At 42.1% G+C, this 12,259-nt stretch overlaps 2 protein-coding genes across 4 annotated transcripts in view; one reads left to right on the forward strand and one right to left on the reverse strand.

Moving 5' to 3' along the window:
• Positions 1-2,693, reverse strand: part of LYRM9 (LYR motif containing 9) — a 77,616-nt gene extending 74,923 nt beyond the window's left edge. The window contains exon 1 of one of the 2 annotated variants that reach the window (XM_038375583.2): positions 2,625-2,693. The gene's annotated coding sequence lies outside the window, so the exon portion shown is untranslated. Of the gene's footprint in view, positions 1-1,954; positions 2,584-2,624 lie in introns of those variants that run through there. The other variant, XM_038375578.2, reaches the window with a different exon arrangement.
• Positions 2,694-3,346: 653 nt separating this feature from the next.
• The window catches only part of NLK (nemo like kinase), a 113,197-nt gene continuing 104,284 nt past the window's right edge, over positions 3,347-12,259 (forward strand). For both annotated transcript variants that reach the window (XM_038375576.2, XM_038375575.2), the window contains exon 1: positions 3,347-4,815. In XM_038375576.2, coding sequence (XP_038231504.1) covers positions 4,355-4,815 — 461 coding nt within the window. In that variant the 5' untranslated portion in view covers positions 3,347-4,354. The remainder of the gene's footprint in view (positions 4,816-12,259) is intronic.

Genomic DNA, 12,259 nt, shown 5'->3' on the forward strand with positions numbered 1-12,259 from the left:
GAATTTCCATACAGAGAGGTCTATTTTAGGCATCTGCAAAGCACTTGTGATTATAATATGTAGGTGCTTGCCTGGGAACAACCACCAAAATATCACATCTTGTTTGCCGTTTGCTCTTGATCAGAGAATTACACTAGGGAGGTTAGGTCCAAATGGGATTTTTCCCCTTTAATAATATTTCTTTCATGCAATCTTCAAAAAGTGTTGGCATTATGGAAGGGCAAAGAGTGTTTTAACAAGATCACGCTGCACCATTTTTGTGGGTTTTGTTTGTTCGTTTTTTGTTTTAACTTCTTGCAGGTAATCCAAGGGTGATCTATGTGTGCTAAACTCAAATTGGTGCACACGCTGTTTGCCCTGTTGGTTGTTTCTATGCCTTAGATTCCTGCATTTATCCTGAGGATGGTGTTTGCCTGCTTCCCTATTTAGCATCCCAGTGCAAGATACTTAGGGGTGAAGCTCTGTATTCTGAACCACATTCATGGCTCCCACTGACTTCAATGAGAGATGTGAGCAGGCATCAAAAGACACAATTTGGACCTTAGTCCTAATCTGCTGTGTTTCCTCCTCCCCGCCCAAAATGCAAACAACACCTGATCTTAAATCGTCTCTCTTTTGATGTACAATAATGAGGTTTGCTCATTAGTGTATCATAACACTAAGAAAAATTCCACCAAATGTTGGTGGAATGTTTGCAAAAATGGACAATACTCTACATACAAATTTTCGCTGCCAACGTTTGTAAAATGTAATTGATATACCTAGTTTTACCAAAAATTCTTCATACCTTCTACCAATGTGTCAAACAAGATGCTAAAGGTATTTACAGCCTATTCTTATCAGAATTCAGCTAATATAACTATTTTGAAGCTTTCAAGAAAGTACATACTACAAGGTCTTCCTGGTTCTGTGATGGAATTACACATGAAGCGATTTTAGCTTCTTCTGCACTATTATAAAAACAGCACAATGATTTGGCTGTTGCCTTTTTAACATAGGAACGGAAGTTTGAATAATAAGAGAAAGGGCTTGTCTCCACAGGGAATTTGACCGGCAGTATAATTATACCACTATAGTTCTGTCGGTCAATTTCCCTATGTAGATAAGATCCCAGTGTCAGCTGGGGAGGAGTAAGCAGGGCTGTCAACTTGCTCACACTTGAGGGTGACACCTGCAAATTCACTCTGTCAGTCATTCTTCCTCTGACACTGAATTGCCACCCTGCCTGTCTAATTAAAATATATTTTAAAAAACTCTCTCTCACCATTTAGTAAATTTTTATGCATTTCCCATAACAATAATTGGGTTAAAGTCTAAGGACAACGAGTTGTAGAAAATTAAAGCTGCCTCTCAGATTTGAGCAGTATTTTCAAATTTATTCATGCATATATGGAATGTGTCCTTATTTTGTGTCTGCCTCTTTTGGCTCATACACGTTGCATTTCCTTATACAATTTGGGAGAATCATTTTGAATTATTGGACTTTATTCACTACAGAAACCACCACCTTAAAAATAAATCAATCAAGGATGTGATGTACAAAAATATACTTGGCTTATTTATTTTGGAGAGTGACCTTTATTTTAACTTTGGATAGAACTGCTGAGTATGCTAGTAAATATTCAGTAGCAGATGTTGTAAAAGTATTAAAACCTTAGTAACATAAGATTTCACTACAATGTCTGTTACTAAACCCAGGCCTACACTTCAGACATATATCAATCTACCTAAAAATCCACTTAAAAATCCACATCCCCTGAGTGACATAGTTATACCGACTTAAGGCCCTGTGTAGACAGCACTGTGTGAACAGGAGAGCTGCTTCCATAGACACAGCTACGGCCTCCCGGGCAAGTGGATCAAGTCTGTTGAGAAGTGAGAGAAGACTACCCTTGTTTTGGGGGGAGGCGGGGGTCGCTGGGGTTTTAGAAACAAGGCTCTTTATTTGCCATACCTGGCTCCGCTTCCGAGCTGGGTCACGACACCCAGGTCCAAGAGATGAGGTTATGTCTGACACTGCAGGGATCTCCCCCCCGCTCCGGTCTCCCTTTGGTTGGAGTCAGTTTCACTTTCTGGTTTTCACACCCCAGCAGGTTACTGCCCCTCAAGCAGGGAGCCATTTAAAACCAACCCCCCCCCCCTTTAAAAAACAACAACCCCACAAACGTATTTCTAGCCGTTGGGCTGGGCCAACGGTTCTTTTTTTGGCAGTTTATTTTGTTGGGGGGGGGGGTGTTAGAGGCGGTTTAAGGCTCCCCTGGCCTAGATCGTTGATTCTACAGGTTGGGGCGGGGCGGATAAAGCCCGATGCTGCCCTAAGGCGATGCACTAACGCCGGCCACCCTCAGGCAAGGAGGGCCACGCTGCGGCCGGCCTGCCAAGCAACCAGCGGCGGGGCTGACAGGCCGGCGGGGCGGGGCGGGGCTTGGGGTAACACGGAGCCCTGCGCCCGCGGCCTGCCCCCCTTCATGCCCCCACCCCCGCGCAGCCTGGCCAGCAGCGGCTACCACCAGCCCTCGGTCATCTCAGGCTTCACGGAAGTTCCTTAGGCCCCTCCCTCCATGCCGCCCCAGCTACGAAAGCGACCCCACTTGCCCCTCTTCTCTTGCCAGTAGCGTCCTTACCTCACCCCGCCCTCCCCCGCTCCTCCCGGATTGGCTGCTTCTCCTGCTCATCGCGTCCATCCCTGCCTCTGACTGGTCGCCTGGCCTCCGCGGAAAGTGGTACAAGCCGCTTCCTGGTCCGTCACAGGGAACCTCCCCGTTACGATTTGAAGAACGACGGCTCCATCAGCATCCGTCACTCGCGAGAAGGGCTGTCAATCACCATGAGTTCCCGCCTTCAAGCTCTATTGGCCCGGTGACCTTTTTTGGGGTGGGTTTTAGCTGTGGGGAGAGCCGATTGGTCAGTTGGGAGAAACAGAGCTATGTGATTGGCCAGTAAGGTGAAAAAGGTGCGGCCATTCGAGGTGAGGGTTGTGTGAGGTGAGGGAATCTCGCGGGGTCTCACCGGCTCTGGGCGGGAAGACGCGTGGCGATTGGATAGCAGGGCCAGGCGGGCGGGACTGAGTCTCGGAGTCTCTGCAGCCGCCGAAGCCTACGGGCTGGCTGAGCTCCGCTTTGCACGGTGATTGGCTAGGGGCGGCTCTCGCGGAGCCTGGTGGGCCGGGTCCGATTGGCTGCGGGCGGGTGTCGGGCACGCGCCCCGCATGGGTGGTGGGGAGGGGAGGCCGGGTGCGCGTGCCCGCCGCTCGCTCGCTGTGCGCTCCGCTCAGGGGCTCCGTGAGGAGGTGAGTCTCGGCGGCAGGAGCGGCGGCGGCGGCGGCGGCGGGTCGGGCGGCTGAGGAGGAGGAGGAGGAGGAGGCAGCTGCCGGGGGGCGGAGCGGCGCCTTGCGGCGGGGGCCTGAGACCCCCCCCCCCTCCTTCCCGCACACACTCTGCGGGAGACCCTCTCCCCTCCCCCCATCCCGGCTCCTGCTTCTTCCCCTTCCTGCCTGAGGGGGGGGCTGCAGCCTCCGGGCTCCCCCCCACCCACTCCCCCCCCCCGCACTGGGTCAGGCTGTCAGGGCCCCGGGGAGACAGCCACAGAGGGGGCTGGGGCTCCTGCCGCCTCTCTCCCTCCTTCTCCCTCGTTTTCTCTTCCCCCCCCTTTATTCTCCTCTCATTCCCTTCCCCACTCCTTCGTTTGTCACTTTCCCTCTCCCTTCTTCCATCCCTCCTCTTGTCTCACATCTTGATCCCCCCCCCCCATTTATTTTATCTCCTTCTTTCCCTCCCCCTTCTGATTCTCATCCCTTCTCTGGCTGCTCTGTGCGAGTGCGCAGCGCGCTTCTCTGTCTTTCCAGGGAAAGTTACGAGCCTCCCAAGTTTTTAGTCTATTTCAGGGGGTGGGGGTATAAAAGAGGGGAGTGATGTAGACGGCCTGGGGGAGTCTCTTGGAAGGTTTTGACGTAGAGGATGTGGGAATGGAAGGGGTAGGCTTGTCAATACTCTCAGACTATTCCAGGGGGGTGACTTCAAATCCTTTTTCTGGGGGGGAGGGGGAGTGATCATTTTATTTCGAAAGACTGGCGCAAAAAGCCCCAACAACCCAAGGATGGAGTTTTAGTAGCCAACCACGGCAGAACTCTTGGGGGGGAAAGGGGGGTTTGGGGCGCACAGGCTCACGTGTACGTGAAAAGATTCATCAGATTGTTTGGCTTGATGGAGATGTGAAGCTAGTTGAGCTCAATGCTTTTAAAGGTGGGCCGTGTATGATGAAACCTGACTTATTTTAAAGTGTAGCAAATTTCATTTTTTATGGCCAAATGACAGCTTGACCCAGTTGTTATCCAGTCAAAGGGCATTTTTTTTGAATGTCTCTTTGCGGCACAACAGCCAACGCAAAAATGATGGCGGCTTACAATGGCGGTACGTCTGCAGCTGCAGCAGGTCACCACCACCACCATCATCACCACCTTCCTCACCTCCCCCCTCCTCACCTCCATCACCACCACCACCCCCCTCAACATCACTTGCATCCAGGCTCTGCGGCTGCAGTACATCCCGTACAGCAGCATGCCTCTTCAGCAGCTGCGGCCGCAGCAGCTGCGGCCGCAGCTGCGGCAATGTTAAACCCAGGGCAGCAACAGCCATATTTCCCATCACCGGCACCGGGTCAGGCCCCTGGACCAGCTGCAGCGGCCCCTGCTCAGGTACAGGCTGCAGCAGCTGCTGCAGTTAAAGCGCACCATCATCAGCACTCACATCATCCACAACAGCAACTGGATATTGAGCCGGACAGACCTATTGGATATGGAGCCTTTGGTGTTGTCTGGTGAGTACAGAAAATAAACTCAGCTAATTTTTCCTTTTCATTATTTGCCAAATCATAACTCATTTTTGTCATTTGGGCCTGAATACAAGAAAGCTACTTACTTACAAATTGCTTTTAGTGATTCATATCTATTGTAGAAAGTTGGTTTCACTTGTTTTTGTGGGGCAACAACCTAATACCATTAGGCCATGCTGTAAGCCAAGTCAGTTTTTGGATGACACCATTATTTTGAGACAAATGGAACATATTTATACATATCTTAAAAACATTATACTACAAGAATGAAATGGCATTTGTTTTCCTTAGAGGTGAACTGCACAGCATTAAAATAAAATATTAATTTTAGATAACAATTGAATAATAGAATATACTTTTAGACTTAAGAGTTTCAAATGGGAAATGTGAAACTTAATATTTTCTTTAGACACCTGCCAAGATTTTAGTTGAGCAGGCTACATTTGCTCTACGGTTACATGTTACCGACCACCTAAGATAGTGATCCGTGTACTTTGCACTTTCATCATAAATGGATATTTCTAGCTTAGTGTACCTCTGAATGTCCTGTCTTCTCCCCAGCCAGTTATTTCAGTAGATCTTGTTTTTGGAACGTAATCTCTTAAAATAGAATTTGTGACCACTCAAACTTTAGCCTATTTAATTCCTTTAGCCCTTCTTTCCAGGGTCACTGAAAGAAAACCAGAGTTTATTTTCCATTTTTATGATATACTGATTTTAAATCAACAAATTTACTACTGACTGGAAGATGTTAGAAACACAAAGTATGTCTGGGTTTTGTTTTTTTTACAGAGCAGTCATATTGCAGCACACTTCCTGTATCACAGATATGAAGTCACAAGCATATAATTGTGGCGAGACCCCATGAAACTTCTTACTGAATTTGTTTAACATAACTTCTTGGTGTCATTTAAGGGACATCTGCCTTAGCAGCTTTCCTATAATTTCATTTTACTTAAATAAAAGTACTGTATCCTTTAAAGCTGTGATTGTCTTTGTATGCTGGTACATACTGCAGCTCCAAAGTGTTTTACAGTAGAAGTCTTTGAAAAACAAGACTTTATTCTTTTTAAAAGATAGGTGATTGATAAACTATCCAGACAAATGTATTCATTACAAAATCATCTTCTTAAGAAGACAAAATGTGGTTTAAACTAGATAAACCTTAAGGGGCTGAGTTAATATTATAACCTGCATTTTTACTGTTTAAGAGGAAACTTTGAATTTCTAGATCTCCAAACTGTAAATTTAATGAAATACTAATTTTTCAAAGTCAAAAGATGATGCATTTTTATAAAGACCCTGAATTGCTGTATCCCTAGGAAAGATGCTTTTGCCACTATTCAGTGTAACGTGATTTAAGTTTAAGATGATAAAAACTAGAAAGAAGTCCACTGTAAAGATGTATCCAATTATTATTATTTTTTTACTTGAGATATATCTATATCTATATTTTGGAATATAGTTTACTGTAGGCTGTGTTAATTTTGGCTACTATGTAAGATCATTTGGTGCAAACGTTTTGCTACTGTATGCATTTTGTTAGGTGTCTGTTTTGTCTGTTCTGTTTGCAAACAGATTGCAAAAAGAGACTCGCTTTTGTTATGTTAGTACTTCGTAAATTTTTCATTTTGATTAAATAAAAAGGTGCAGAATAAATAGTGAAGTATGTCAGCATTAACAGTGACAGCAAGAAAAAGGAAATGTTGTTGAAATAGCAGTTGACTGTGACTACAGTAGAATGATGGCCAAATGTTTCACTGGTATTAACTTAGGCCTGATCCTCCAAATGGATCCATGCAGATGGAAGGGTCTCCCAGTGTGGCTTCAGTTGCAGAATTGTGATCTCTGTATTTACTTCAAGATAAACTGTGGAATTTTTAATTAAAAATGGTTAAGATCGCCATAGTGTGGTGCACAGGATTATCCAGCATAGAACTTGGTATATTCTTATGCACTGAGCAATTAGTTAAGTTTAAATTATGTATTTGCAAATTAGTTTCTGTTTTGCACATACTAAATCTGAGGAAGAGAGCTGTAGCTCACGAAAGCTTATGCTCAAGTAAATGTTAGTCTCTAAGGTGCCACAAGTACTCCTTTTCTTTTTGAGATAATTCAGAGGTCCTTGCTCTGCTTTTGGCATTTGATGTTATCGTCTCTTCCAGGTGAAATGCATCCAGAATTTAAGATTTAGCATGTAAGCAAATAGTGTTTTAAAATATAAGAATGCATTTATAATTTAAGTTTGTTTATATGAAATCACCTAAGTTTATTTAGATATGAAAAATGTAAGTTTGGTATCTGTGTAACCTGAGAACTGTAATAAAACCAAACTAATTTTTATATAATGAATCTCTCTTCCTAAACACATCATGGCTCTAATTAATTGATGAAAAAAGTAATGCATATGATTTTGAAGGAAATTGGTATTACTTATGCATGTAGATGAGATATTTGTAGAAGTAATCCTGCAATTTACCATTCAGATTTATCACTGAATAGTTAGTCAACTGGGACTTGATTTATCTTGGTACTGAATGTAGCTAGTGAAATAAGTTATAAGCAATGGACAGTTTTGTAAAGGTATTGAATTTCCTGTTAGCTGGCTGGTAAAGGTTTTGTTTTGAAATTGAATTAATGTTTGTAATTAACAGTGCCTGTTAGGTTTTGTTTACATCCAAAGGTTTTAGTTTATTTGGCTGGTACGCTGATGATTTAGTGCAGTCAGTGCGCTGTTATACTTCACCACTCATGAATTGTCAAAGCATCATGCTTCAGTGTTTTCCATACTATCTCATTCAGACTTGTACTGCTACTGTTGTTCGTATACACAGATTATATCCTTGTTTATGTGGGCACCACTGCAGCATAATTGGAGTGTCCTTGACAAATGTCATCTCCCTCAACTACAGGTAGATTCTGAAATAAGCTTAACTTAGCTGGTTTAGCCGTAAGGAATCTCCAACAGACCAAATAGCCATAAGTAAATCACTTTACTGTTCAGGGTCCAGTACATTTTTGCAAAGAATAAACAGGTACCTGCAGTAACTTAACCAAAGACTGGTACCAAACAACCAAAGAAAGGTTGGTGAAAGTGAAAAAAAGTTGTTAAAGCAGTGAAATGTTTAAAAGTGCCTTAGCCAGGGACATCTAAAATTTATTTAGCTGAGGTCTGTGTTGTCAACTTGCCAACAGTCCAAGGACTACAACTTAACTTGCTTAAGACAGAGCAGTTTGTAGATGTCCTTGTCTTTAAAGGATCAGTGTCAACTCAAACTTACATATGTTAAAAAATTCTGTCTTATAAATCTTTATCCTTAGTGAAAGTTGTGTGTATTCCTTATTTCAATCCTAAATATGTTTTTGGAAGACTCCTGTACATCCTTAGAATGTGCACATGCACAAGGAGCTGTCCTCCACAGGAGTGCTTCTGTGTTGCTAGGGAGTCCTGCTGCCAGCTGGTGGGATTCCCCTACAAAGAAAGGGGCTGTGGCTCAGAGGCTTGGTATCAGAAAAGAAGAGAAAATGCTAGTGCCTGTAAAGCTTCCCCAGGATGGATGTAGAGAAGCTGAAGCAGCCACTGCAGAGCACCCCACTACACCTGGGCCAGTGATGAGGGGTGGATGCTGCCAGGGAGCCCCTTAGGAGAGCAAATGAGTAACTACTTGTGCTGCTCACGGGAGTTGGATCTGGTTTTGCTGCCAGCATGCTCCCACAATAGGAGGTGAAGACATAAAGGGATTGGGAACACTTGATGGTGGTCAGGAGACATTATATATGCTTATAGCTCCAATAGTATCTGGAGCATCCCTCCCAAAAGGGTGAGGAACCAACTAGTGCTGGAGAAGATCTGTTATGAAACCTTCTTAAGTGATTTTGACAGTTTGCTTGTATGTGTGGGAGGGAGACTAGTGTTTTAGAAGTAGCTTACTACAGCTACTAATGTTAATACCTAGATCTTAAATAGTGCTTTTCATCTGTACATCCCATAGCACTTTTCAAAGGAAGGAGGTCATTGTCGTCATCCCCATTTTACAGATGGGGAAACTGAGGCATGGGGCTTTGAAGAGATTGGCCTAAAGTGACTGAGCAGGCCAGTGGTGGAGTTGGGAACTAAACTGAGGTCTCCTTAATACCAGTCCAATGTCCTATCCATGAGAATATAGCATCCTTACTTGGGGGTCCATTTCCTAAGGTGTGTGGGAGAAATCCATTTAATTTCTTAAAAGGTGATGGTAAGGGATTGCTGTTGGAGGGAAGTCCAAACTTAAAGTGGTGTAAATGTAATGCACAGAAAACGTGCAAACTCTAAAAAGCTTAAAAACTTGGTAGCTTAATTTACTAGCATTAACATTTTAAGTACATAGCTTTGAATAGTGGCAACTATCACTTTGTATTCTTGTGTAGTTCATGGAAGAGGATGTATATGGCTTCCAGCTCATTGCATAACATAATGTCCTCTCACTGGTGCATCTGAACTGCTGGCGCTAGGATGTCAACATATATTTCTATACAAATTATGTGTATACAAATAAGCTATAAAACTGAAGACCAGTCCAATTTTGAAGCCTCAAAGTGAAATGAGTTTTAAAGTGTTCATTTTATTCAAGTTGGAAAAAAAAATCATAAAGCTTAACACTCTCCCTTATGGCTTACCAAGTGGTCTGCTTGTTCATATAAAGATGAGACTGTAGCTTGAAACTGTATTAAAGATAAGGACAGTCAGGCAATGCAATTGGTCCCTGGCCTGTACTTGTATCTGAATTGGTTAAAGCAAATACTAAGGTAACTATTGAAAACATGAGTATATGTAATTGATATTGTTTTAAGTGGATAATATGTGGGCCTGAAATCTGTGTTTCAAAGTGAGGTATATCATTGATATTAAATGCTCCAGCCATGAAGATGTTTCCAAAATCAACTGATAACCTTTTAATATTTTTGTGAAAGAGTTTTGTATGCTGAGCAAGAGTACAGTACATATAATTTGTTTAGGAAAAAATATGTTGGATAGTATAGTAGAACAAACAATTGAGGCTGTAAGTTCAGAATCCTATAAACAAGTATAGGATAAACTCTCCTTTTGTGTCCAGATGCTGATGGGAACCAGGATGCTGTTTTGCATTGGGTGTTAATGCAAATCCAAGCTATAAAAGCTTAGAGCTAGTTTAGTAAAGTATGGAAACTCAGCAGATAGTTGAGTGATTCAAAAGCTTTCATTAAACAGCTTTCAAGAGGAGTTTTGCTATGTTTGCAGACATTACCTTTTGTAATGACAGGTTTCAGAGTAGCAGCCATGTTAGTCTGTATTCGCAAAAAGAAAAGGAGTACTTGTGGCACCTTAGAGACTAACAAATTTGTTAGAGCATAAGCTTTTGTGAGCTACAGCTCACTTCATCGGATGCATTCGATGAAGTGAGCTGTAGCTCGCGAAAGCTTATGCTCTAATAAATTTGTTAGTCTCTAAGGTGCCACAAGTACTCCTTTTCTTTTTACCTTTTGTGGAGCCATTTTGTGTGAAGGTAATTTTCCAATGAGACACAGCTCACCTGTGAGAACCAGGAGAGACATTTGCGGTGATGGTGTTTTTTTCCTGCTAGCAAACACTATGATATCCATGCAGCAAATGAATCAGGAAGTGATTCTAACAATCAGAAAAAAAATTCTTGTGTTGACTGACATCTGGGAAGGCAGTTACTCACTTTGTTTTCAATTACTTCATCTGCAGCTTTGCAATAATCTAGAATGATTTTTCCAATATTGGCATAACCCCCCTCCCAGCTTAAAGTTTTTCCTTGGAGTTTTAAATGCTAATGAGGCTGAGTAATACTTGAACTGCAAACAGGAAATGCTAGCTCAACTAGATATAGTCAGGTATCAGTAGGAGGCTGTGGAAGTTGTAATCCATACTGATAACATATTATCCATAGAGAAGGCCACTGCCAAAATTGTTGTAACAAAACAAAACATGCTAATTGAGAAAACCTGAGACAATTCCAACGAGACTATGGAAAAAAAGTACTAATATGACTAATGGTCTGGAGTCGGTCTTTGCCAAGTAAAGAATATAACTTAATTTTCTTTTTTCTTTAGAAAGATCCCCTATTTGAAATGTGCCGTAAAATATCTGTTTTGCCCAGTAAACCTCTCTTTCCTCATGATGGACTCTAGAACTCTGTTTAGGAGTGCATAAATAGAATGGAAAAAAGTGTGTGTGTGTGTGTGTGTGTGTGTGTGTGTGTGTGTGTGTGTGTGTGTGTGTGTGTGTGTGTGTGTGTGTGTGTAGAATTAAAAAATGTTCCTGACCAAATGCTTGTTTATACCTGGAAAACTCAACTGCAGAAAAATGGGTATTACATTCAGCATTGCTGATAATTCTCTCTTCTAGATATCTATAAATGCCAGTTCATTCACTAAATTTATCTGGTTTGTCTAGAGCAATGCCATAATCTGAAAATTGGATCTACATGTTTCTGATAGAAAAGCCTATTATCACAGTTACTGCTTCCATAGTTTGTCTTGTTGTGTGAAGATCTGTTCAGAACACCCAGAAATATGAGATACTGAGGTTGGCGTTGATGTTGTAGTACAATTTCCTGACTTATACTTTAATCTAATGTGTAGGTTTGAAATGTGACCACTAATTGTTCATCTAGGCAAAAACTCTTTAGTAGTAGCAGGCTGTCTTGAATGGATTGAAGACATTGGATGGGACCATTTCAAACTTAAAAATTACATTAGATTTATCTATGAAGTATTCCTGTACTTGTATCATGCTGTAATAAATTCTTTTGTTGCCTGGGACATCTAATGGAGCTAATCATCATTTCTTAACTAAGATATTATGTCAGTTTCATATAATTGGTGCTTAGAGGAAACCATGATGGAGCCTGAGGTAAAAGATGCAGTGCTGACAATGAGAACATGACAGAGCAGTGCATATATTGTACCTAACTCTGACTACCATGCTTTAAGAATAAATGGGTAGACATCCTTATATAGGTATGCTGGTATTGCTGAAAGGAGTGCTATAGTTAAATAATTCAAGGTTGTGATTTTCAGAGTTGCTTGTTGGCTGTAAAGATATACATCATGGTAGCATGATCTTTTTCTTGAAATTTTATGTTGGGTACATTGAGATGCTCCTTATGTATCAAAATTTCACTTTGCAATATTTTTGAAAAGAGAGAACCTATTTTAACATAAAGAAAAGGAGGACTTGTGGCACCTTAGAGACTAACACATTTATTTGAGCATAAGCTTTTGTGAGCTACAGCTCACTTCAAAGCTTATGCTCAAGTAAATGTGTTAGTCTCTAAGGTGCCACAAGTCCTCCTTTTTCTTTTTGCGAATACAGTCTAACACGGCTGCTACTCTGAAACCTATTTTAACCTAGATATAATCTTTCCCTAATGTTGCTGAATTAAAT

The sequence above is a fragment of the Dermochelys coriacea genome, chromosome 17 (genome assembly GCF_009764565.3).
Source record: "Dermochelys coriacea isolate rDerCor1 chromosome 17, rDerCor1.pri.v4, whole genome shotgun sequence".
In the NCBI taxonomy this organism is placed as follows: domain Eukaryota; kingdom Metazoa; phylum Chordata; order Testudines; family Dermochelyidae; genus Dermochelys; species Dermochelys coriacea.